The 27,509-nt window shown below is 34.8% G+C and overlaps 2 protein-coding genes across 3 annotated transcripts; both read left to right on the top strand.

The window, feature by feature from the left end:
• The first annotated feature begins 5,475 nt into the window (after nucleotides 1-5,475).
• Nucleotides 5,476-22,608, top strand: LOC126717274 (phytyl ester synthase 1, chloroplastic-like). Of its 2 annotated transcripts, XM_050418797.1 has the most exons (15): nucleotides 5,476-5,606; nucleotides 6,214-6,510; nucleotides 6,773-6,824; nucleotides 7,599-7,654; nucleotides 8,576-8,734; nucleotides 8,853-8,957; nucleotides 9,639-9,745; nucleotides 10,704-10,825; nucleotides 10,928-11,036; nucleotides 15,020-15,153; nucleotides 17,148-17,517; nucleotides 21,007-21,120; nucleotides 21,721-21,806; nucleotides 21,945-22,261; nucleotides 22,367-22,608. In XM_050418797.1, exons 2-14 carry the CDS (start codon nucleotides 6,405-6,407, stop codon nucleotides 22,243-22,245), a joined length of 1,821 nt encoding a protein of 606 aa, XP_050274754.1. In that variant the 5' UTR covers nucleotides 5,476-5,606; nucleotides 6,214-6,404; the 3' UTR covers nucleotides 22,246-22,261; nucleotides 22,367-22,608. The 2 variants fall into 2 exon arrangements, with proteins under 2 accessions (XP_050274754.1, XP_050274753.1); XM_050418796.1 differs by lacking the exon at nucleotides 5,476-5,606 and having other exon boundaries at nucleotides 5,714-6,510.
• LOC126717276 (uncharacterized) lies at nucleotides 17,524-20,603 on the top strand. Its single transcript, XM_050418799.1, has 2 exons — nucleotides 17,524-18,118; nucleotides 18,162-20,603. Exon 2 carries the CDS (start codon nucleotides 19,146-19,148, stop codon nucleotides 20,286-20,288), a length of 1,143 nt encoding a protein of 380 aa, XP_050274756.1. The 5' UTR covers nucleotides 17,524-18,118; nucleotides 18,162-19,145; the 3' UTR covers nucleotides 20,289-20,603.
• Nucleotides 22,609-27,509: the final 4,901 nt, after the last annotated feature.

The following is a 27,509-nucleotide window of genomic DNA, read 5'->3' as shown; positions in this document are numbered from 1 at the left end:
CATATTATGATAACTAGTCGTGGACCTGCGCATTGCGCGTGATAAATTTTTGATTTTTATGATTGTGTTATTATTTTGAATAATTTTCAATGTATTACTACTTAAGCCCTCTCAACAGCTGGGCTCCGATATTGAATTTTAAATAATTTTAAATTCAAATTATTTTGAATAATTTTCAATGTATTACTACTTAAGCCCTACCAACCATCATTTAACCGTCATTGTAGCAAAAGATCATTTCAAATAATTGGTGGATAATATGAACACCCTACCAATAATATGAGGACTATTTTAGCAAAGCATTTCATTTTAGAGAGACCTAAAGAGATATTTCAGATTGTGTGAACTTGTAATTTAATAGATAATCCGTTATAATTTGGTAGAAACCAAAAGATAATATAAAAATTATTTTAGCACAACAAAAGATAATATAATCTCAATTTTATAATAGCCATTTCATTAATTGAGAGTTGGACATACTTTATGAAACAATCTAGCTGTTGAACTTGAAATTTAACAGATAATCCGTAATCAACTGGTAGAAAATATGAACAACCTACACAACCAAAAGAAAATATAAAAAATATTTTAGCATAGCCTTTTCATTTTATAGCTGTTGAACTTGCAATTTAATAGATATTTCGTAATCAACTGGTAGAAAGTATGAACAACCTACACAACCAAATAAAAATATAAAGAATATTTTAGTAAAGCCTTTTCATTTTATTTATAATTAAAAGTTAGAAATACTTGAAAAAACAATCCAGTGTAAAAACATGTAAATTAACAGGTAACTTGTGAGCAACTGGTGGGTAAAATAGTAATCAAAATGGTGACAGGTGTCCACATCATTGAACACCAAGACCTTTTTTTTTAAAAATTTATTTATTTATTATTATTTTTTAATCTTTTGATAAATGAACACAAACACTCACATGCAAATACACACTCAAACACTAAAAAAAAAAAAAAAATTTATGTCATCTATCTATAGTGTCTTCCTGCTTAGTAAGTAAGTTCACACAAGTATCATGAAAACCATTTTTCTAAGACTATTTGGAGATTCCTGTCTTTATGCAATTCCGTTAAAAATTAAAATATCACAAGGTAAGACCAACCCAAAAACTTAAACTATAATAGGTTTTTTAGACCAACCTCATTCTTTTTAATCTCCCTCCTTTTTTGCTTTTAATCTACCTTTGTTTTTACTCTTTCACTTTGTGTTAAAACCTTCCACTGCCAAGCATGTGAATTTCGGTCAAAAATTCATTAAATAACTTATTGCTCCACAATTGATTTTCCAACTGCTATAATTGCAGTTAACACCTTCCTTTTGAATGATATCAATAGACAAAAGACCCAAAACAATACCAGCTTTGTTTTTATTGTACTACGAAATGTATTATGTATATAACCATGTTTTGAAGCTTGGCCTTTGGTAGCAATTATTTCATAGAATATACCTCACAAGAAGACTAAATTACCGAACTTTTTTGAGAATCAACTAAATTATTGAACTTAATGATGTATATAAGGCTACATCCAAGAAATAATTAATTAACCATGTTCTAAGGCATCAAGATGGTTGCTGAAAAATGTCGTAGACACTAATCTCAATGTTGATTTCTTTTTCTTTAGCTCATCGTGCTTAAATAGTAGTGACATGACATAAGAGGCATAGATTTTAAAAAAAGTCTGCAATTAATTAAAATTTCTCAATTTGAGGAAAATATTGCACCTACAATAGTTTAGGATGTGGCCATTAGGAAAAAATATCACAAAGGATCCATTTTCCAAGTGCTATGCACGGGAAAGTTAAATCGTGGTCCCAAAGAGTAACAAAAAGTTGTTTTCAGCCCCCCTAGAAGTGTTCTTACTTTTCCATGGTGCCTTTGATACTCCCAAACCAAAAGTGCAACTTATGTAGTCTCACTGTTCTGCTTTATAATTGCTGTCTAGCAAACCTCAGTTTGGCAAGAATATCGTGGGAAAAATAATGAAAGAAGCCAATATAAGTGCATCAACCAACCATAAAAATGGATTTTCAATTCCAAATTTTCAATAAATGATAAGCTGTTCCAAGTCCAATCAAAGATAAGTTGCAAAACACCAGGGCTTTGAACATTTATATTCCAATTTGCCTAAGGCAGAAGGTACAATTTCACCACAACTAATTGGGTATTAAACCCACCAATAACCTATTTCATAAATTAAAACCTCCCTTAAGCATAAAAATAAGACATAGAAGAGAGAAATGGTAAAAAGGAAAGTATAAAAATAGAAGAACCTAGGAAAAGTCCTACTATGGCTTTGTGCCAACTTGCAAAAGAAAATGCAAAGGTATAAACACTGTGTTGGGCATTTTTCATAAGGTTTTGTCAGTCTGAAAGTACAATGTAAAAGACAATGGCTAATAAAAAAAAAAAACAAAAGTAGTCCCAACTGGCTGAACAGGTATATGCAATTAGACAAAAAGTTATTGTATTTGTGAGTGCAAACAGTGAGTGAATTCCATTGGTTAAGCAAGTCAAGGACAATGTAAACTTCAATCTCTCAACAATCAAAGTTCTTTATTCATAATTGAAGGGCTTGGTTAACTCCATCTCAAATTCTCCAGAATTCAACTTTAAGCGGTTTTGGACAATTGTTATGTCCATATTTGCTCGTGATCTTGAATCAACCCGCCTGCACCAATTGGTCTTGGACGACCCACAACAACCCAAATTCTCGGGCCAATAATAAAGATTCAATTTTGAAAGTGTGTTTGTCTTCCTTATAATCTCAGAAACTGAGTAGTGTGTTCAAAACCAAGTAGCAAACCACTACTACCAATCCATATAAATCAAAAGACAAACTACTGGCAGTATTTCTGCAGCTTTTGTCAGACAGTGCACCAATTAAAAACCACAGCAACCATAACAATCATCCACACCACACCACGAAAGAGGCCGTAACAAAATGTAAAAAGGGAAACCAAAAACATCAAGCAAAATAATGGAGCACAAAAAGAACTGGGGTTTAGAGATACCTCAACCAAATCAGCCAGGTTCTGTAAGTATTTATATACTGTGAGGAGAGGAGTACAGCAAGGAAGGAACTCAAATAAGTGGCCGTTACTGTGAAATCGTAGAGCAGGAAGGTGGGGAGATTTTCAGACTCTTTGGTTGTCCTTGAAACTGTTACTGTGAAACCATAGAGCTGAAGTGTAGCGCTGAACTCTCTGGTTGTCCTCACGCACAACCCTTCAGGCTCCGTTTGGGAGTTTATAAGGGAATGGAATAGAATGGAATGGAATGATTATAAGGGAATGGAAATGAATGGAATGGAATGAACTAAATTTAAGTAAGGGAAAGGAATGGAAAAGAATGGAATGGAATGGAATTAAGTAACCTTGTTTGGATGTTTTAAAATAAAGGAATGGAAAAGAATGAAAATGAATGGAATGTAACTAATCTTGTTTGGGAGCAACATGGAGGGAATGGAATGGAATCATTTTCTGATAATATTACTATTAGACCCCTATTTTAAAATAAAGAGTTGAATATATAGGGGTATTTTGGGAGTTTTAGTAAAAAAATCATTAAATCTAATTCCATTCCCTCCCATTCCTCCCAATTTTGGGGGGAATGAAAATTTGAGGTTTTAAGGGAATAGAGAGGAATGAGTGTTCCCTCCTATCCATTCCATTCCCTCCCACTTAAACTCCCAAACAAGGGAATGAGCTTTCCATTCCCTCTATTAAAACTCCCAAACAAGGGAATGGAAGAATATTCTAAAATAATTCTTTTCATTCCTTTCCATTCCATTCCATTCCCTCCTCCCAAACGAGGCCTCAAGGTTCCACGGTTTCAAATCTTTCCTTTAAGTTGAAAAGGCCTTAGGGTGGGCTTTATGGTGGAAGTAAATAGATAAAGAGTGGACTGAGATTTATTATAGGGCTGAGATTTATTATTCTGAAATTTGTAAAAATTGTTTTAAAATTGTAGGTAAAAAAAAGAAAAAAAGGATTGGGATGACATGGCCGTTGACATGGTGCAACGTGAGCGTAACGACATTAAACGCTACGCTTCAGCTTTTAGTAATATATATATATATATAGATGATTCTCCATAATCTCAATCAATTATAAATATATTTCATATAAAATAAAGAAAACAAAAGTAATTAATTTATAGATAATAACAATCCAATTAAGGATTACTTTTTCTATTAAAAAAAGAGATTACTATAAATACATCAAGTTTAAACATATAATTTTATTAATTAATATAAATTAAAAATAAATAAATTAACATAAAGTGTTGAGAATATTTGCAAAAGTTGTATATTTGTCTCTCTATCTTGAATACTTTTAAAAAAATATTTAAATTTTAACCTTTTTTTTTTTTAATTCTTTTTTGGTTTGAGAGAAAACTTTGGTTTAGGAGATAAACTTTGGGTTTATTGCAAAAACTATGAAACTATAAAGAAGATGGAAGAAAAAATTTAGTTGGAGTGTATAAATCTATGTTTAGTGTCTTATACAGTACTTTGTATCAAATGATACCATATCAAAATTTAACAAACGAGAGACATATGTGTAAAAATAACTATTCACTAACACATGACTTTTATTTGTTAGTGAAGTATTTTGATATTTATATAGTACAAGAACATAATATATATATATATATATATGTATAAAGTTTATTATTCAACGAAAAATACAATTATTATAAAGCAGGACCCATTATTTTAATACTTGCCAAGAGTACAGTGAAATTGAAGCGTGACAAATAAATACATTTTTTTACTAGTGCCATGGACATAACAATTTCGCAATAATTTCACAATAAAACTTTAGTAACAAGCTACTAATTGTTATCATGTAGTCCTATTATTAATATTATTTTTATTTATTTATTTTCCATTAACAATTCTCCACTTAAATTTTATTGTAAAATTATTGAGTAAATGTTGTGTACCTAGTTTTTTTATTTTTTATTTAATAAGTAAAGAGATTACTTTTAGCCTTTGAGTGGAACACTTTATTTTTATAACTTTTGAGTGGAACTTTTGGTAAAGCGAAAAGGGCAAAAAACTGAACGTGCAGTGTCCTACTATAAACAATTTTTTGGGAAGCTCACGGGGCAATTTAAGCTAAATTTTGTTCTTAGACTATACTTGCAATTACATGGTATAATTGTAAAGATGAGTATGAATTTGGTCGTGCACTAAAATTTTTCTTCCAATTCAAGGACGCTGGATGAAAGTTGAGGCCTTTCTGTGATGTTTACGGCATGTGAAGCTGGGCTTCCCAAGCCTTTTTGGAAGTGTTCTCAGCTTTTCCAACTGGCAGAAACAGCCAAACAAAGGGCATTCACGCAATATAACACAGATGGTGGCTTCATCTTTTTACGGTCCAGACCCCATTGTAAAGTCTCTCTCAGTTACGGCCCAGACCCCATTATAAGTCTCTCTCAGTTCAAAGAACTGCATAAGCCAGGAACAATGTTGGCCAATACAAAAGAGATAAAAAAAAAAGAAAAAATATATGGACAACCAGACCCACACGTCTGTGGCTCTCTCTCTCTCTCTCTCTCCAGAATTGTGTGGACTCACATGAGGTAATTCAGAATGAAGCCAGAACTAAATCAGTGCTGTCCTTTTCATATTTTACTGTCGTTTTATGGTTACCTTTTAACTTATTACATAACTCTGTTTTTGCCCATGAATGTTATTCACGTTTAATGTTCCACTTCCACATTTACCTTGTTTTCCACATTTATTTCTCATGTTGGGTAGGAAGTAAAGAACTGGAGCAATAAATGAGCTGGAGTTTATTTAGTACATTTTGATTTCTGGGTTTGCTTTAAAAATTTAGATAGCTTCATATAAAAAAACCTTTTTTTTTTTTTTTTTTTTCAGTTTGTTATAGTCTGTGCTAAACATAATTGGTGTGAGTGATTCAGTTAGAGCGGTTTATGGAACTTTCTAACTGAAAAAATTGTAGTTTATTTAAGCTTTACTCAAGAGTGTGTTCTTGGAAAAGAGTTGGTAAGTTTTTCAATTTGTGAGTCTTGAAAAAGAGTCTGCCATTGCATTTAGAGTCCATGGCATCAGTTATAGGTTTCAGGGTATTGCCCTTTTTTGTGTCAAATTCTGAGAATAAGTATGGGAGTAGAGTGCAAGTGAGGAGTTTAGGTGATGCTGATGCTAAATTGTTATCCTCAGACTCAGTTGTGGTGAATGGAACTTCTATAGGTGGGGAGAGAGGGAAAGGTGGGACTTCAATTGACCAAGGAAATGGGCATTTAAGGTCTAAAGTTGAGGAGAAGAGGAGAGTAAAGGATGAAGCTTTGGAAACTTTGAAGCCTTTGTGGAATGATGGATATGGGACTGAGACTGTCAGAGATTTCTTTGATATGGCCAAAGACATTGTTAAGCATGATGGCGGGCCCCCACGGTGGTTTTGCCCCATTTCTTGCGGACGCCCTTTGAAGGATTCTCCAATTCTTCTCTTTTTGCCAGGTAATGGATGCCTGACCATGGTTGATCAGCTCAAAGATGATTTTTGAATTTGCTTTGTGCTTTGTATTTACAAGATATGTGTAGATGCTAGATTTCAGTGGATATGTTTCTTGGTTTTCTTTAAGTGATTTTGTTCCTTGATGTTTAATGTGCTTTTTGGTGGGTTAAAACTTTAGGTATATTGTTGTCAGTTTTTATTTTTATTTATATTTATATTTAAAATTGCTGGATGTTGAAACTTTGTTGGTATGAATGTATGCAGGGATGGATGGTACTGGTTTGGGACTTGTTCTGCACCATAAAGCTCTTGGGAAGTAAGTCATATTACCCTTGTGTGTATGATGAATGTGATTGCTTCTATTTTTTAATTGGATTATCACCTCTTAAGTTAAACATCTCAATGGTAATCACTCTCAATGGTAATCACTTTAAAATTAAATTCATTATTTTTATCAAAAAAGAAAAAAGAAAAAAGAAAAGAAGCATCTCAAAGGTGAGAATAGAAGTTAATTTAAACTTTTTTGGCCAGGAACATAAAATAGATGCCCATAGCATGTCAAACCTAGGAAATTTATAGGTTTTCTTATGAGATGACCCTTTTCTATTTGGGAAAAAACTAAATTGACTTTCTTGCTTGTCTGTTCTTTTCTGGCAATGAATTCACTTCTAGAAGGCTTGGCTTTTAAGTCAGCCTAAGAATAACAAGAACCGATTCACTCTCTGTAAGATTTGAACCAACAACACCGGGTATTGGAGACCCACACTCTACTAAACTGAACTAAGAGTGCTTTATTATTGTTAAGTAGTTTGTAACCATGTGGTCTCCTTCCAATTCCAGGACAAAACTAAAGTGAGGTTTTTCTCAGTGTGTGATTCTCATGGAAATAAGTGTTTTCTCTATTGGTTTCCTTTTTTGGTTGCTTTTGCATTCTACATCTGCAGGTGTGCATTGTTTTCAGTGACTTTTGTGGAAACTTGCTTCTTCTCCTTGCTAGGATAATATTATGTTACTGGACTTCATGCTTTTACATTCTTTTATTTTTATTTTTTTTAGTTGTTAGCAACAATTTTTAATTCCTTCAATGCAGGGCTTTTGAGGTCTGGTGCCTTCATATCCCTGTTCATGATCGTACACCATTTGAAGGTCTTAATCTTTAAATACTAATCTGTGTGTGTATAAAAATTTCGTTAAGGTTTTCATGAAGTTCAATTGCATTGTTGATTCATTGAAATGATAGATTATGACTGTACTTCTTGTAGCTATTTGACTATCATATGTAATTATAACTAATTTGAAATGCAACTATGATTTATTACATTGTAAAATCTGTTTTGAACAGAAACCTAAGACACCATTATTCATTTATTGCTTGCACCCTTTATTCCAAACTGTCCATTTTATATGTTTATATACTTTTTCCCTCTGTTATTCCTTACCTGAATAATAGGGACTCTAACAATTATTTATAATTGAATCGATTATGTTGACAATAGATTAAGAAATTTGTTGGTACATTTTGAGCAAAAGTTGTAAGGTCATATGAGTTAGCAATAGTTAAATAGATTTTGACTGTTGATATAAAGCCTAATCCCAAAACATCGGAGTAGGCTATAGATCCTCAACAAGACCGATCGGGGTCAGGCTCATGCTTGAATTAGTGAAGTTAAAAGTCCTTAAGGGTTGTAAATGCCCTCTTCTATTTAAAAGTGTAAAGGGTGTTTGTGGGTAATGGGGTATGATATTAGCTTGTTTGTTGGTTAGGTACTTCTTCGCTTGCCTATGGGCTCCCTAGTGCGAAACCAAAATAGGTTGGCATCTTCCAAGTGAATTTAAATTAATGAAATTTATCATATTTATGTTACTTTAGTTATAAAATTCATTTCATTAATTGTTGAGATCAATTTTTAACAGAATCTTAGAAATTTCCTTTGCAGTGATCAAATATTTTTATGTCCTTAACGAATTTGTTATGTGCATGCTTCTCACACATGTAGGTGGCTTTGTATTATCCCTTAATACACAAGATATGATAATTTATAGTTTGGTGAATTTTGTTGTATGAAGGGCTGGTAAAACTTGTAGAAGAAACTGTCAGGTTTGAGCATTCTTTATCTCCACATAAGCCAATTTATTTGGTTGGGGATTCCTTTGGAGGATGCCTAGCACTTGCTGTTGCTTCTCGTAATCCTGCCATTGACCTAGTTCTGATATTATCAAATCCAGGTTAGTTTCCTGATATGCAGTTCAGTTTTTTCTTATAAATATAATCTTGGTATGTTTCTGATTGATGATCAATGGTTGATCATCTGAGAAATCCTGATCTTTTGGTATTTCGTTTTAGCAACATCATTTGGCAGGTCTCAGCTGCAACCATTGTTTCCTATCTTGGAGGCTATGCCTGATGGACTCCATAGCGCAGTTCCCTATCTTCTTAGCTCTATCATGGGTACCTAATCTGTCCCCTTCAAGTCTACTTGTGGAATTATTCAACGTGTGAAAAAATTGGATACATTATTGCTGGTGCTTGATTTGATATCAATTCTTTTTTAATATTATTGCTAGCATGTTCATAAAAATTTGATCATCTTAGTTTATTTCTGTATTCTTACCCTGAGTGAGACCTTGGATCTTGTCTTTTGGTCAACTTAAAAATGATTTATTTGAATGAAGTGCTTTTAGATGTATATTTAAAACAATAAGTTTTGTACTGCTACTATCTATACTCACAGTTGAACAAACCCTGGGAACAACTTTTGTCTATTTGGTTGAACTGCTTTTTAATCCTTACTGACCTAATTTATTTAATAGGTAGCAAATACTTGTTTAACTAGTGGACTGGCAGCCATTAATGTATATGATAATTTAATTTTTTTTTTACATATAATTTGTCTCTGCAGCCTTTGTTTCTCCAACTGTTGCTCTTGTGCAAGCTTCTACACTTTGATTATCATAGTTTGACCTAGATTGTCTTCTACTGTAAACATCACATTTTTGTTAATAAATTTTATTTTTTGAATTCTGCTTTAATAGATTTGCATTATTATTTTCCCTTTAAATTTACCCGTGTCACTTTTTGCAGTCACAAATTCCTCTATTTCTGATATATAATTTTCTATTTTGACATCAGGTGATCCAGTGAAGATGGCTGCAGTCAATATTGAAAGCAGTTTTCCTCCTGGGCAAAGATTTGAAAGGCTGTCTCGCAGCCTCACTGGGTTGTTACCATATCTTTCTGTATGGAATGCTTGCCAATTGGGTTTCCCCTTTTTTATTTTGTGTTTTCATAGATTAATTTCTCTCCTTCTGCTTCAATTTCCATTATTTTCAAGTAGTTTTGCTTTTTTGCCTTTTGTTTTGTATTTTTGGCATAGTTTAGTTGTACTCTCTTTAGTTTCCATTTATGGAAGTTTTTTTAATTATTAGCTGCCTGGCCACAAAAATCTTTTATCTACTATGCTCTATCTTTTTTGTAGCTTAGTTATATATCATTAGAAGATATTCCCTCTGTCCAATTTTGTATGTCCAGTTTAGAAAGTCCTAACTTTCTAAGAGAACATCATTTAATATTTTGTATCTCACACAAAAATAAATAAGTTTCAAAATTTCTGTTGTAAACTTTTCAGAATTCAAATTTAAATAAAATAAAGAACAGGGTTATATTGGGGAGTCAGTATTTAATGACTGAGAATTATTTTGGGACAGCGAAAATGGAATACTTGACACAAGGAGGAGTAGTCTCATAAAAATATAATAAATAATAAAGAAAGAAAGAAAGAAAAAAAAAAAAAAGAGAAAAAAACCTCCTTTTGCTGCACATCCAGCAAATCTCCTTTACTGGGGAACCAAGCCTATTGAGTCCTACAGTTGAAGAGTTTGATGAGATACATTTATTCAATCTGTCTCACTTGCATTACCAGAACATTTCAAGTTTGATCACCTATATTATGGGTTCAAGGTTGCTGGTAAAAACCCTAGCTTATGTGTACCGAAGGATTGCTGGTTGGGGTGGGTTTTATTTTGTCTAGTCTAAGTTAATATCTTAGTTCATTTGCCTTACAATGTGTATTTTTTTTATTTAAATTTTTTGTTTATAGTTTAAATTACTTATTGAAGCAGCCCAATTAATATTTGTGGTGTCAGGTCTGTAGTAAGATGTCAATATGAATTTTGCATCACTCCATTTTTTTGTCAGGGTTTTGATGATATTATACCAAGGGACACTCTTCTTTGGAAGCTGAAGCTGCTTAAATCAGCTGCTGCTTATGCCAATTCCCGTCTCCATGCTGTTAAAGCTGAAGTTCTTGTCTTGGCTAGGTTTTTCTTCTCTCTAGATTTTACTTGCTGAGATACTGAATTTACTTTTAAAGTGGTAAATCTTAATTGATTGTAAAGATTGATGAAGTATTTGCATTTTAGTGGCAAGGATAACATGCTTCCTAGTAGAGATGAAGCCGAACGACTTAAGAACTCATTACAAGATTGTATTGTTCGTCACTTCAAGGACAATGGGCATACCCTTTTATTGGTATGTGAGAATATGTAAATCTATCATATAATCTCATGGTTAGCTCTCATCACCACTTTCACGTTAGTAAAGCTGCTGATGACACCTAGATTTTCATGAACATTGACTTCCTTAGATTGGTACTCTCTGTCATATTGGCCAAATATTTACTTTCGTTGCATTGGTTTAAAATCACCTAATCCAACCAGGTTGAATCCCAAGTATACTAACATCCTTTTCCATCTGTTCTGGCTTCAGTTTGTCCAATGGAACATTGGTTGACTACTTTTTCATTTGATATGTATGGTGCCAACACTGAATTGCTTCAAAATTTCTTTTTCTTTTTTTGGATAGTTCAATAGTTTCAATCGGGGAGAGGGGATTTGAACCCAAGACGACTCCTTTGGAAACACTAGGAGGTGCCGATTGAGCTACAAGGCTTGTGGCACTTCAAAATTTCTAGTAAATGGTTCAATCTACATGGAGGACCATGTTTAGATGATGTATTTTAAAATTTCTTCAAATTTATGATTACATCTCAATTTTGAGTTATCTCAAAATATTTAACTTATTAAAGTGTCAATGGGCTTTTATTCCATGATAATTGTATTCTACTTGAAATCTTGCACACTAAGGACCCAATTCAGAGCAAAATTTGGAAATTTAAAAGATTGAGCGGACACTTAACATTGAGGATTAGGAAAACAAAAAGACATACCATGTATAAATTGTTGCTGTTCGGATTAAAGAGAAGATTTTAGTGATACTGGTTGTGGAGATACGGTCATGAAGTTATTCATCTTTGGTGGAAGGTTATATCCACTAAATATGGGGAGGCTCAAGGGGGTTGGAGTACTAAAATTTGTAGAACTCATGGGTGTGGTTTGTGGCAAAGTATTAATGAAGGTTGGGAAAGCTTCTCTAAGCATTTTTCCTTTGTTGTGGGTGATGGTACCCAGATTCGTTTCTGGCATGATAGATGGGTTGGGGTTGATCCCCTTAAAATCCTCTACCCTGAGTTATATGTGAGTTCAGCGGATAAGGAAACTTGTATTTTTGATGTTGTGAGTCATCAAGAGGGGGATGATGTTAGATTTTGGAACTTGAGATTTTATAGGGATTTCGAAGTCTGTGAGCTTGCTGCTTCTTTTTCTCTTCTTGATTTTATTTAAGTTCATCTTCCACGTTGAGTAGGTAGTGATTTTGTGTTGGGGTTTTAATGGAAATGGTAAGTTTGATACCCGTTCGTTTTACAATGAGTTAAGGATGATTCCCAACTCTATCTTCCCTTGGAAGGGCATTTGGAAAGCAAAGGTTCCCAAAAGAGTGGCTTTTTTCTATGGACAACAGCTCATGATCACATTCTTACATTGGATAATCTCATGCTTAGAGGTCACTCTTTGGCAAATCAGTGTTGTATGTGCCGGTGTAGTGGGGAATCTGTGGATCATCTCCTTATTCACTGTCATGTGGCGAATTCTTTATTGGTTTTTATGCTTCAGGCTTTTGGTATTTAGTGGGTCTTGCCTAGTTTTGTGGCGGAATTATTATTTTGTTGGAATCATTGGCTTGGGAAACATGATTTAGATATTTGGAATTTAATTCCAAGATGTTTGATGTGGACTGTATGGATGGAGCGTAATCGTCGGTCCTTTGAAGATTCTGAGAAGTCTTTGGTTGAGTTAATAGGCCTGTGCTAGAGAAGTCTTTTTGATTGGTCTCGGTGCTAGGTTTTACAGAATGTTCTTCTGTTCAGATTTTTTCTTCTCTTAGTTTAGTCTCTTGATTGTTTTCTGTGGTGTTCTGTTTTGTGCTTTGCTGTGTTCATTCTCATGAACACATTGTATGTTTCTTTTTCCATTTTCATCAATAATAATTCTTATATTACCTATAAAAAAAACAAAGTGATACTAGTTTCTCGTTTGCTTAGAATGAATGAAATGGTCATGTACTTTATGTTGGAGAACCATCAGTCCAAAACCTTAAGCTATCAGGAAGTTTGCCAATTTTATTTATTTATTTATTTATTTTTTAATTAGTAAAAATTGACTGAAAGAAAAAAAAAAAAAAAGAGGTGCCTCCAAGTACTTGGGTTGTGTACTAAAGGTGCATCATAAATTAGTAAAAAATACAACAATCAAGAAAATCCAGCAAAGTAGAGAAAGAATGGCCACTTAAAGTAGCCATCCAATCATATAGAGTGCATAAAAAATCATCTTTATATCCACTGTAGATCATTCAAGACCTTCAAATGTCCGGTTATTCCATTCCTTCAAAATAATCCACATGATGCACAGAGGGATTGCCTTCCAAATTTCACAATACGGTGCCTAGAAAATTGCCCCTTCCAACAGGCCTTTAGATCAACTACCCTTTTAGGCATAAGCCGCATAACCGACTGCATATCAAGCACACACTAAAGCTTCATGCTCTCTTTTAATTGTGTATGAACTGTAAATTAACTACTTGTTTGCTTCATTTTGATAAACAACTTTATGATTCAATTGGTCTTGGCCTTTTATGCTTCTCGGGCTAGTCATACTTGTTGGCTGTGTTCTGTACCTTTAGGAATGTTCATACAAATTGTTAGAGATATTAAGGCCCAACTCAATCTTGGTCAACAGGGTCAAGTCTGTTATAGAACTCTAGTCCATGTTCATTGTATTTTATGCTAATTGAAGTGCAAGCAAAGTAATCTTAAGCCTACTAGTAGTGCAAGTATTGTAACCTTGGGTTAGTTTAGGATTTAACCATGTTAATTCTCAATGTTTTCTCTCTCTAACTTCTTTATTTTCTCATTCATATTTTCTTATACACTATCATTTTGTCAAAGCTGTCTTGCCTTCTCTAGCATGGTTTAGATTTACGTATTATCTTTTCTAATATGATCTTTAATTGTCAAATCCAGAATTCTTCTCTTAACACTGCTACCAGCCACTCTGCAGGGCTCATCCTAATCTATTTCCTTCCTATTAAGTGTCCTTAACCTTCTTAGCCGAGTATCACAGACAACACCAATCGTCTCCTTATTCACTTCTTTCTAATCATGCATCTTTATCATCTTCTGATTGTGTTACTTGGACTATGCCTATGATCAGTAACATTTATTGGCTTTCTTTTTGGTCATGCATCCTCAACCATGTTGGCCAAGTATCATAAAGCACGTTGATTGGTAGCCTCCTTTTCAGACTTTTTTGGTAATGTGTCTTTATCATTTTCAAGCTGCATTACTTGGTCTAAACCCCTGTTTGGAAGCCTTTATTGACTTTATTTCTGGTCACACATCTCTATCAGCTTCATGCATAGCTTTTCAGATCACACCTCTCATCAGTAGCTTCCATAGGTATGATCTGCACCATGCCTATCATTCAATACTCAATCATCGTGCACATCTGGCCCTAGTTTTAGCTTGTTATATGCGCTTCATTGAATTCAATTCCGCTTGATCTGCTCCACATCTAATTCATTCCCAATTTCTTTCAAGATTTAACTTTCTTTCCAAACTCAAGTTGTCTTCAAGCGTTTTAGGGGGGAGTTAGAAATATTAGGATACAATCTAATCTTGGTTAAATGCTCATGTTTGTTATATAACTCTAGTTTAGGTTCATTGCATTTAATTATCTTGGAGTGCAAGTAAAGTAATCCTAAGTATAATTGTAGTGCAATTATTGTAACTTCCTGGGTTACTTCAAGATTTATCCTAATATAATTATCCTTCAATGGGTTTATTGTAAAATATACAGAGCTTAATAGTAAAGATGTAACCATTAAGGAATTTTTGTTGTGGGTGTAGGCTACTAAGGCCTAACCACATTAATTCCCTACATTCTCTCTCTTTTGCTTTCTTTCTCTTCTTTATTTTTGTTTTCATATTTTCCTATGCACTTTATGAAAAGCTATGTTTTACCTTTTCTAACTTGGTATCAAAGTTATGTTTCTCACTCTATTATGCTATTTTACTGTGGGAAAACAAATTGACTGCACTGTTTTCTGACATGGTGCAGGAAGATGGAATTGGTTTGATGACGGTTATTAAGGGTACTTGCAAATTTCGTCGTTCAAGGAGGCATTCTTATGCCTCTGATTTTCTTCCTCCTAGTATGACAGAACTCAACTATGTCTGTGATCAAATAATCGGGTAAGTCACTGGAGCACGCAGGCACGCTGACACAGACAAACACACCGCGCGCACGTGTGCACACACACACATATCTCATCCCCCCAGCTCTCCTTATTATGATGCTTTTGGGCATGCAAATTAATCGAGATCCTGTTCAAGGGTTGCTATACAAATACATTACACCATTATATTTGTAGAACTTTAATATGATATCAATTAGTGACATTTAATATCATGCTGAGGTGCAGCTAGGTGGACAATGAGGTCGCTGTCTCAAGATTTGTCTATATCATTTTAACCTAGTGATACTTTCTTTTTTCATTTAGTGTTACCTTTTTTCTTCAATATTTCAATTGAAGTTTTATTTAGTTTTATTTTGTACTTATGTCTTCAAAGTGTAAAAATTTGATATCCTGGTATCATTGGCCTCTTGGCTAAGTGCTATGGGTTGAGTATTGACAGACATAGCCACGTTATAGCTTGAGGGGGCCATTGCTCCCCCAAGATTTTCTAAATGCTTTGAATTTTCCTTTACATTTGAGGATAATGTTTAATTATGTATACAAGTGGCTCCCCCAAAAATGCACTTACTTTTCTTATCTTATCTTTTATATATATATATATATATATATATATATAGATACACACAATTCTGTCCCTAATTAGCCCTCCCACCCAATAGCTAAACGCCTAGCTTCACTGCTGACACTAGAGACTTACAGTTGGAGGCTGAAAGGTTGGACGTCCTCTGAGCATTAATCTCACTGGTTGGGTGGCATCAGCAGGTGGAATCTTTTAGATTTGGGCTCTTTTATTTTAGGGTTTAGGGTTGAGGGAGAGAGAGAGAGATACATTCGTGCAGAAAACATGATATGTTCCCATAAGCTCATTTATTAAGTTTTGATAATTCTTACCAAACGAAACAAATTTTGATTACTCTTTTCTCCCTCTCTTTTCAAAGAACCCATTCCATGTAAGGATTATTTTTTCCTTTTTATTTTTATTTTCACTTATGATGTCCTAAGTTGTTTCTATGTAGAGCTCTTTTAAAACTTTATAGATTTATCCTTGTCTTCTAAGTGTTTTCTAAAACAAATTATTGCATAATCAACTGGTTCATGTTGGTCTAACTGCAAGTATAAACTTCTGATATATCACCAATGTATGTAACTGTACATCTTTTAGTTTTAGAGATATCAAAAAATGCTTGTTGAGGAGCATAACAAAATTTGTGAATATGTATAGGTGTTAGAGGTTAGGACAATACTGTAGACTCACATCTCATGTTCTTGGTTAGTTATAGTGAATGATAAAGCATGTCTGCTATAAGCCTATAACTATTGCAGTCATGGGGCCCTCACCGACCCCCTCGTGTAACCCCAAAACTTTTGTGTCAATCTTTTTGGTCATGCATCAGAAATACCCACAATCTTAAGTCCAACATATGATCGAAAACAAAATTTTCTCCCATTCTCTTACTCATCCCTCCTCTTTCTGCTTTATGTGGAATGTAACTCCTATAGTCCTATTCCAATAATTTTCACTTTAATTCTAATGTTGCAGAGCAAAAATGGCATGTCTGAGATTTGACAAACATTTATTGTGTTTATCCCATTGTTCATCACAATCATGTTCATCTTTGTTTTGACAAAAAGAGTTTAGTTTTCTTTAAAGTACACAAATGATTAAATTCCATTTATGCTAATTCGTTTTATTATTTTTTGGATGTGATGGCATGATCTCACACATTGAGAGTAGTTGATCTTAACAGACCAAAGAAATCCCCAGTCATAATTTGCCAGTGAATCCATAATTTCTGAACCAACTTGTTGATAAACAAGTATGGATTTTAAGAACCTTGGTCTAAAGTCCTGATTGGGCAGCCTGCAGCTTGCTTCTCGTATTCCTATTCTTAAGGCTTTGGTTGCTCTCCCGCCTGTTTAAGTTGTATCCTTCTGATATCTATCACCATGTGAAAATGAAGCTTGATATTAGAATTGCATTGATGTTAGGTTGCTTCGCTTGGCTTCTGGTTCAATACTGTTCTCAACTTTGGAAGATGGAAAGATAGTGAAGGGTCTTTCCGGGGTTCCAAATGAAGGTCCTGTGATATTAGTTGGTTATCACATGTTGATGGGAGTTGAACTCTCTTCACTTGCTGAAGGATTCTTAAGGGAAAAGAACATTATGGTTCGTGGCTTAGCACATCCCATGTTGTTTTCGAGGACAGCCGAGAGTTCATCTTCTGATTTTTCTTTAAGTGATTGGATGAGAGTGTTTGGCGCAGTGCCTGTTACCCCAAGCAATATTTTCAAATTGCTTTCAACAAAATCACATGTGCTTCTTTATCCTGGTGGTTCACGTGAGGCTCTGCATTACAAGGTCTGTCAAAGTTCCTTGTGTTTAGTTTCAACTTTCAACTACTTTACAACTATAGAACCATAAATTCTGTGATTGTCAAATTTGTTGCTCCTAAATCTGCTCAATTATTATTTACTTCCAAATTTTGTATTTTGTCTTGCCTGTACAGGTGAAATTATATAAAGTTGTCTCCAACAGCTCATACACTTATAATATTGGTTGTGTCTATGTCAGTTAATTTACTTCTGAATCTTATTTGCAAGGCAGATTGCTGGGACTTTCAATCCATTTGTTAGTTATAATTTATATGCACTCTGTTAATGCCATGGTTCTATGTTTTAGCTTTCAGTTGGATTCTAGGTAGATTTAAATGTGGAACTAATTTGATAAATCTTGAGGGTAGTTTGTGAAACAGAAGTTTTAGTTATAATTTAATAATCTATGTGTTGCATCAGTGCATCACTACATTAAAATAATTATACAGCCAAAACAATGATTAAGTGATGCGGGAGATGAAAGAGAATTATTATTTAATATTATTTATGTTTGCAAGTCAATTGTATTTTTATGTTTTAGGTCCTAGTAGTTTATTGGGCTTTTAGTATTTTAATTTAGAAGTAAGGTTATTTTTGTAATAAGGCAATTAGGGTTTCCTAGCCAGCAAGGGTATTTTTGTAATAAGGCAATTAGGGTTTCCTAGCCAATTAGAACTAGGGTTTAGTAATCCTTTATAAGCAACCTATTGTACTCCTTGAGGAGACAGTTGATATTTTGATGAATGAAAACAATGGCCGTTTGGTCTTTCTTTGGTCTGGTGCTGACTCCTAGGTCATATCTTTTATTTTTCCGTTATTTCAATTTTGTTCTAGTTGTCCTGCGTCAGTTTTGGTATCAGAGCAAACACCGATCTGTTGAAGCATCACCACTGCAGGAAAGAGCTAGAAAATATCACCAAAAAAAAAAAAAAAAAAACCAGATTTTGAAGCCAACCAGAAACCTCTAGTCCAGAACCCACAATCAAGTTTCCAAATCCCTTGCAACCACAAAGAGAGAAAAAAAACCACGTCAAGACCCATCGGCAACCTCGACTCACCACCGTTGAGATTGACCCACCAGCCGCCGAAACCCACATACCAGCACTTAGCCGCCGCCGACCCATCAGCCACCGCCGCCGAAAGCATCTTCACCTTCAACTACCGCCGCTGAGGACGTTGACCACCACCGATGCCAAGACCCAAGACATCGCGCCGCCACTCCTCTACGATTCAAGCCGCTGCTGTCTTCCCTGTCTTCGCGCCACCACAGCCGTCGATCCCTAGCACCGCGTCCATCACCAAGCCTCTTTTCAGTTTAGAGAATGTTGTCTCTTTTCGTTCCTATGGTTTCCTTTTTTTTTTAAAGTCTGTCCTGTAGTTTGCGTTCTTTTTAAGTCTATTGTTTGCTTTCTTTAAGTCTGTAGTTCCTTAAGTCCAGCAGTGTATTTTATTATTTTGCAAAAAAAAAAAAAAAAAAAAAAACCAAGCAGAGTCCAGGCCTGTGACAGACCAGTCCAAGCTCAGTTCCAGCACTACCTGTCCAGAGAACATCACAGCAGCCCAGGTTCTTGTTCCAGCTCCAAACTATTTTTTGACGCATTATTTTAGAGAATCATGGAAATATTAGAAGCACCTTATTTTGATGGTTATGAAGCTTATCCACGAGATTTTATCAACTGGATGAATGGGATGGAGCAATTCTTTGAGCGGGCAAATTTTGCAGATAACATAAAGGTTAGGTATGCCAAGTCGAAGTTAATAGGTAAAGCACAGAGGTTTTGGGAGAATCTTGAACGTTTCCGTTATATGGATTATGAACCTGCCATTACTGTGTGGGAAGATATGAAAGAAAGGCTTTGTGATGAGTACTTGTCACCATACTATCGAGCTAAGTATCTACCCCGATCTCAGTGTGGTACTTTTCAAGTTGAAGCAAATGCGATGACTCCTCATCCTCATCCCATATCATGTCCTCAATGCACTTTTGAACAATCTACCAAGAAATTATCTACCAGGAAAGTAACGGAATTAACTGTAAAGCTCATGAAAGAGATTCAAGACAGGACTGCTCAGATGAAGCAAATGAAGACTCAACCCGATTCAATTGGGAAACCAAAGATAATTGATCATAATGAACTTATTACTACCCCCATAGAAGAGAACATTGATGGTGATATCTTGGTCGTGGAGAATCCTCCAGCAACACCAAAGCCTAATGTTGACATAGACGTACATGCTTCGACAAGTGTTGCTTTAACAAGCGTGCAAGGAAATGAATCTATTGAAGAACAGCAAGGTGAAAAGATGGCGCCTAAAGAGAGTATTATGTTAGAGGGTGCACATGATGTGAAAGTTGAAGTTGTTGAATGTGCTTCTAATCAACCCTCCACAGTCCTTGAAGATCTACATCTTGGTGAAGTCGAAGAGGTTGAAACCAAAGTGCTTCCTATGACTCATAAGGTTCAAGAAGAGATTATACTGATTCCACACATTGATTTTGTTATTCCAAATGAGTTTGATGCGGTGCAATTCAAGGTTTTTCTTTTCCCTATGCTCTCTAAGGTGATTTCAAACTTGAAGCAAGTGTTGTTTGTCAGCATCCTAATCCTTCAATGCTTTAAAACTCGAGGTCGAGTTTTCTCCAACCAGAGGAGAATGATGCGGGAGATGAAAGAGAATTATTATTTAATATTATTTATGTTTGCAAGTCAATTGTATTTTTATGTTTTAGGTCCTAGTAGTTTATTGGGCTTTTAGTATTTTAATTTAGAAGTAAGGTTATTTTTGTAATAAGGCAATTAGGGTTTCCTAGCCAGCAAGGGTATTTTTGTAATAAGGCAATTAGGGTTTCCTGCCAATTAGAACTAGGGTTTAGTAATCCTTTATAAGCAACCTATTGTACTCCTTGAGGAGACAGTTGATATTTTGATGAATGAAAACAATGGCCGTTTGGTCTTTCTTTGGTCTGGTGCTGACTCTAGGTCTACCCTAGGTGCTGACTCCTAGTGGTTTCCCCGCTTGGTGTTGACTCCAAGCAAGGCCTAGGTGCTGACTCCTAGGTCATATCTTTTATTTTTCCGTTATTTCAATTTTGTTCTGGTTGTCCTGCGTCATTAAGATTATTACAGGAAATGCAATTTTGTGGAGACACTTGCATATGCTATTTGTTATAATGGTGAAGGTAATTCAAAAGGATAATATATAAAAAGTGCAATTCATAATTAATGTGCGGTCTCTGGAAGTGGTGATGAGAACTAGGCTTAAACCTTGCACTAGACTGAACACTTCAAAGGATGAACTTTTTTTAATATCTGATACACTGATATATCCTTCAAACCTTTGTTTGTGTGAGAATTATGTTATTGGGAGAGGATTAAGAGGTTATTAGAGGCCCTTGTTGCACTAAATCTTATTTATTTATTATTATCTGTCAAAACGTTGTTTTCCAACAGTTATGGTGCTTTTATATTTCCAGGGAGAAGAATACAAATTATTTTGGCCTGATCAGCAGGAATTTGTGAGGATGGCAGCACGGTTTGGGGCCACCATTGTACCATTTGGAGTTGTGGGTGAAGATGATGTAGCAGAAGTAAGCTTGTGCTTTTGTTTTAACTTTTATCTATCAAGTCCTATGATTTTAATATAAGATTCTTTTTCTGATGGTGAAATATTAATATGTTTGCATCCTTTGTTTATATCATCCTTTTTTCCCTCTTTCTTCCATGTTTTTTAAATATATTTTTACTTTAGAGAAATGGCTATTTTTTAATGCTAATTTCAAGGTTTATTTGAGTTCTAGTGAAGGTGGGGGGAGTTCGAATTCCAGAGATGCAGAGTGAGCTCGATTTTGTTTAACTAATGGGATTAAGATGATGCTCACAACAGAAAAGTTAATAATGCTTGTAGTGAAAAGCATGATTAGTGAGGTGTATAATCATGGACAGTATTCAAATATAAATCAATATAACCTGTCATTTTAGGTTAATGTAAATACACCCTAGTACTACAATTATGAGGGGAAAAAAGTAATAAAACATAATTAATTCTCACATTCATAAGTTCGTTTTGTTTTGCAAAAGTTAATTTTGAAAAATATTCTTATTTTTCCCCCCTCTTTTATTGAGCTTGATTTTGCAATTAACATTCTACTTGATTTGGGTTTGTGCTTTTATGTTTTTGACCATGGCAGTTGGTCCTTGATTACAACGACCTAATGAAAATCCCGGTGGTTAATGATCTTGTGAAAGATGCCAATGAAAAAGCAATAAGAGTGAGGTACTTACTCTCCGAGCAATATATGATTGTTTTCAAGTGTGCTCCTGTAAAAATTTCAAAAACTTGAGATTCTAGCCACTTTTATATTATAGGAAATTGGATTCAAGTTCTAATGGCATAATATGCTTGTATTTTCAGGGATGAGGCAAGTGGGGAGGTTGCCAGCCAAAAGTTCTTTATTCCGTTGCTTATGCCCAAAATACCTGGTCGCTTCTACTATCTGTTTGGGAAGCCAATAAAAACAAAGGGAAGGGAAGACATCCTGAAGGACAAACAAGTTGCAAACCAATTGTACTTGCAGGTAAAATCTGAGGTTGAACGCCAAATGTCATTCTTGATTAAGAAGCGGCAGGAGGATCCTTATAGGAGTATTGTTGATAGAACATTGTATAAGGCAATCTATGCTCCTTCACATGAAGTTCCAGCATTTGAGCCCTAAATAATGGTTTTGAGAGGTACATTGTTCTTGTCTTAAATTCATTCAATCATCTCCTTGTTCCATAGAAAAAGATAAAAGTTGCAGTCAGTCTGATGTATAACATTATAATACCATCCTGCAGATAAAAAATAGAATGAAAATTTGGTTGACCGTACTATGGCTGTTTGGGAGCACACCTCCATGCACAAAGCACAATTGCACACCACCTGAGAGGACATCTTCCAGGATGCATAGATTTCTGTTCAATTGAAGAGTGTCTGTACAGCACATTTTTTCTTAAACACAATCAACAAAACTCTTGTCAGATCTCAAAAGTTATCTATAATCATTTTTAATAAAGACTTTTCTGAAATTCATTGTTCACTCTTGGAACAGATTATATGGCTTAAATGTGAATAGGTAGTTGTGATGGTTTTCCTTCTGGCTAACATTAAATTTAGAGCCAATTTTGGTTTTCCCAGAGTGGTAATTATATCTAATAAATCAAATCTGAACATCATGTCTAGGTGTTTACAATTATTGATTTAAAAGCTGGGGTTTATTGAATGAGTTTACCAATAGTTGCACTTCTTTCCCAGAAAATCATATTTGAAGTGAGGCAAACCAGATTTATTTTTTTTATAAATTTTTTTCAAAAGGTTGATTAATGGAAGATGGGCAAAGTTCCATCACTTGGAATAAATGAAGTTAAAAGATGGAGGGTTTTTACTGTGTCATCTTTAAACTTTGGCCTGAGTCTCAATATGGTTCTTGAATTTTCAATTTGCATGTTTAACCCTGCACATTATTTTTATGACAAATCAAAGCTATTGTTAGTATTTTCTGTTAAAGTGAAACAGATTTAATAACTCAATGCGTACATGGGAATGATAACATTGCAAAATTATTGATGATGTGATTGAAACCTTGTGTACATCATGTGAGTCTTGAACGTAAAATAGAAGTAGAAGGTTTGATTTGTCAAAAACTATGCAGGGGTTAATTGTTCAATTCTTAAGTCCAAAGTTTGACCTAATAGAACTCTTGTCAAAGTTCAAGGGTAATATTTGTTCAAATCAGGAGTCTTAGGTTCAACCAAAAGTTGGGTTAATTGTCTCAAATAGACAATTTAATACAAAGTTAGATCCTTTCAAAGTAAGAAACTAGAGTTGTATTGAGAGTTATGACGATTACTTTGTCACAACAACTCTAAAGTTCATCATTGTTCTGTAAAGCTTGTTGCAGATCTGTTAGGAAAAGGATATATATGAAGGTTAAAACGTCTTCCTGAAACCCCTATTCCTAGGCTTCCTATTCATTACTTTGACGAAATGTTTCCTTCACAAAGCTAATTGCTGCTTCATGAGTCAGATGGAGCTCAAAATGAAATCCCAATTTATAATTCAATTACTCATGCCTACGGCACATTTCTTGTCTACCTTAGATCAGATAGAGGCACCAAAATAGAGCTGTTATTGTGTTCAGGAGGGTGTTTTTTCAAATTAAATTGTTTAATTTTTCCCCTAGATATTTCAAAGAAAAAGTACACTTATATGAGCGAAGAATAGTTTCATTACTAGAGTTTCTTTCTGCTATTCTATCATGAGATATACTGGAATAAAGCTTGCAAAATTTACTGTTAATAGCTTTTGGTCACTGTAATCAGGTGTCATTGTGTTTTTTGTATGCATAGATGCTCATGCAGAACAAAGTGAACCGTCTGTGCCACACAATGATTTGTCAACAATAGCCTTGAAAAAGAAAGATGCATAGCTGGCCAAAAAAATGTGAACACCCAAAAAAGTGTGTTATAAAGGAACTTATTTTTAATCTGGCTTTGCTGAGAGCACCATCACGTACAAATCTAATTTTACTAAAGAGGGGACAATTTGTTCATGTTGGTCATGGAGTTCATATTCAATTAGTCTTCAGAATATGATTCTTCAGAGAAGTGTAGAATTGATCCTTAATAGATCTCTTGGTAAAAATAGATTAGAGAGAAAGAAGGGACGATTTGTTCCGAGAGAAAGAAGGGATGATTTGTTCATGTACCATAGGTCATGTAGGTAATGGAGGTCAAAATCAATGAGTATGCAGAATATGATTCTTCAGAAAAGTGTAGAGTTGATCTTTGATAGATCTTTTGGAGAAATGACCAAGTAACTTAATTCCAGTGACATGGGTGGAGAACAGCCAGCTTGGCAGTGGCAATTCCTGAATATATTTTTAGAGGAGTCAGTAAGAAGATGTATTTAAAAAAAAAAAAAAAAATGAATAAAAGATGAGAAATGCTACGTCCACAATATTTTTACTATACTTTTCCAATAAATCTTAGATGATAAGTTGTTATTAGTTTTAATTTAAACTCACTATTGAAATTACTTTTTTGTCAATCAGTAAAAGTCAATAACAATCTGCCACTTAAGATTTGTTATGAAAGTATTATGAAAATGACGTTTCTCATATAAGACAAACTATAAGTTCATTGCATATTGTTGCTAATGCAATGAACATACTAATTGTTCTTGCTAAAATTAAATCTTTGAAATCATCTATTATTTTAAATACAATAAATTTATTAATTATTGTTCTTAAGTGAACTCCAAACGAGATCTAAATATTATAAACTTTTATTTTTTTAGTTTATTTCAAATTTGTTTGGATCTAAATGAGTTATTTATTTTTAAAGATTTAAGATGGACAAATTTATACTTTTATTGTTAGGCTTACTAGTTTTTCCCCCATATTTTAGATCAAATTGGTGTATATATATATATATATATATATTTGGTTTAAAAAGACCAAAATATTGTCAAGATGATCATATTCAAGTTTATTTAAGATCCGCTTAAAAAAAAATATTTAGGTTTCTGATGGTTCAAAATTTTATTTTAAGAGGGTCAAATAAAAAAAATTTAGAAAATTATATATAAATTTTTTTTTGGCCCAGCTTATGGGGGTTCATTTGAACCCCCTGAACTATAACTAGAGCCGCCCATGCAGCTTGGCTCCCAATTCCAGCTGTGAAACAACCAAAATGTATGTCAAGTCTATGTTAACTTGTGATTGAAATTTTGTATCAATAGAAGAAAAACAATATAGAAAACGTTCTAGCCGGTTAAGTTTTCTAAATGACGAAAAATTATATTCAGAAATATAGTAGGAAACTGTATAAACACAAATCATGGAGTTTCCAACATGAGCAGCATGTTCTTGGGCAATTTCAACAGGAAGTGCTTAATTTTCACAGTTAAATCAGGCAGCGTTTCTAGTGAATGACTTTCCTTCTGAGTTATACGTGGTGGAACAACATAGAATAGGGCTAGTTCTGGTATGCAGGTTCACACTCAACTAAGATGTGTAATATGTTTACTGGTGACTGTATGCCTTTATGTTCCAACTCTCATCCTCATTGGGCATCAAATTTTCTGATTCTTGCCTTGTGCTGAAAAGGAAGGGTTCACATTAGGTTTCATGAACATTCTCTCACTTTTATTTATTCTCTTAAGGTGGATGTGACTCATGAGGCAGTCTGCACAGACAGCAAAACCAACTATTCCCTGAAGAAACAAGATCTTATTCTAGGGAAAGCTAGCTAGTGGAGATCACAATCAATAGATGGGCAGAATATGATTCTTCAACGCTTTGTCATTTATGGAACGACATGAAAGGAATCTCAAGGTGCATGAGAAACAGTATACACTTTTCCCACCCGCAGTATAGTTGAATATAGTACCATTATCAATTATCATGCAAGTAGGAACATTGTTTCTCTATTTAAGGATGAGTTATGATCAAGTGACAACTATAGAAGCAGAGAGAGAAGTCCAAAGAGTTCTTTGACAAAACAAAGCTTCCACTCAAAAGTTAGTGATGGCCGGGTATGGTTATGCTTATAGAGGCAACTCGACCTACAGTGGAGTTCCACCTCGTTCTAATGAATGGATCAAAAAAAGCTATGTCTCTGAATCTGATAATTTGAGCCGGCCTGTCACCGTCGATGCTGAGGGAAGGAAAATACCAATCATGTTGGCAACTCCCAATTACACTGCACAGGGCTATGTTACAAAAGTTGAGACGGTTGTTGAGCATGTCCGCCTACCTTTGGTCATACAATACAGAAATAGCTCTCCACCAAAAGTAGGGCCAGTGAAAGACTATGGATACAAGGTCGAGCCAATCAAAGAGAATGGATATAGAGCCGAGCCAGTCAAAGACTATGGATATAAGCCAGAGCCAGAGAAAGGGTATGGATACAAGCCAGAGCCAGTGAAAGAGTATGGATACAAGCCCGAGCCAGTCAAAGAATACGGATACAAGACCGAGCCAATGAAAGATTACGGATATAAGCCTGAGCCAGTCAAAGAATACGGATACAAGACCGAGCCAATGAAGAACTACGGATATAAGGCCGAGCCAGTGAAGGACTATGGATACAAGGCTGAACCTATGAAAGACTACACATATAAGACTGAGCCTATGAGAGACTATACATATAAGCCAGCAAATGACTATGGATATAAGGCTGAGCCTATGAAAGACTATACATACAAGAATGAGCCTGTAAAAGAATATGGTAAGGTCGAACCAATGAAAGATAATAAATATGCTCACGATCGCCCGCGAGAAGTTGAGGATTTCATCACCAATGTTCAGACTGAAGCTAGCCGATCCAGAAGGGTTAGCCCTCCAGGTGTATCAAACTGGCCCCTAGCTCCTCTGTCAAACAGGCAGAATAATGGCAATACTGGCTCTGGTGACTACAATAACTCCGGCAACAAAGACTGGCTCAAGCCGAGTGGAAATACCATTCGGAACGAGAATAATGATGACTACCACCAGAAGAATGGCAATGCTATGGAACCAGCAATGATCAATACCGGAGGCTGGGTTAGGCCAAGTCGTGCTACATGGTCTACACCACCACCAACTCATCCTGATGCCACTCTGGGCAAACCCACCACTGATATTGGCACAGCTGTGGATAATTTGAAGGATGCATTGAAACCTTTATATCTCTCTACTCCTCCTTCTCGGTACACAGTACCAGCCTCATCAACCATTGACAGTAAGGAAGCTGCAAGGCGGTATGGTGGTGCAAAAATTGATTGAGCCTCAAGTCAATATATGCTTCTTGCTGGGAAGATTTGTTTGGAGATATCCGTCTATTCTATATTTCTATCAGCCTATTTTGCCTAATATTTACCCAATTACTATTATGTGGCTTTATAAGTATGTTGTATTACCTCTAATATTAAAATAAACTTTTGTAAAATGCTTGTCCA

The sequence above is a fragment of the Quercus robur genome, chromosome 3, assembly GCF_932294415.1.
Source record: "Quercus robur chromosome 3, dhQueRobu3.1, whole genome shotgun sequence".
Taxonomy (NCBI): Eukaryota; Viridiplantae; Streptophyta; class Magnoliopsida; order Fagales; family Fagaceae; genus Quercus; species Quercus robur.
Note: the sequence above shows the minus strand (reverse complement) of the source record. Positions and strands in the feature narration are given on the sequence as shown.

Bases quoted from the DNA above. Each gene is read 5' to 3' on its own strand.
- LOC126717276 (XM_050418799.1), top strand. From the start codon at position 19,146: ATGGAAATATTAGAAGCACCTTATTTTGATGGTTATGAAGCTTATCCA.
- LOC126717274 (XM_050418796.1), top strand. From the start codon at position 6,093: ATGGCATCAGTTATAGGTTTCAGGGTATTGCCCTTTTTTGTGTCAAAT. The intron at 6,511-6,772 runs GTAATGGATGCC...GAATGTATGCAG, and splicing joins AATTCTTCTCTTTTTGCCAG to GGATGGATGGTACTGGTTTG. The intron at 10,826-10,927 runs GTTTTTCTTCTC...TTTGCATTTTAG, and splicing joins GAAGTTCTTGTCTTGGCTAG to TGGCAAGGATAACATGCTTC.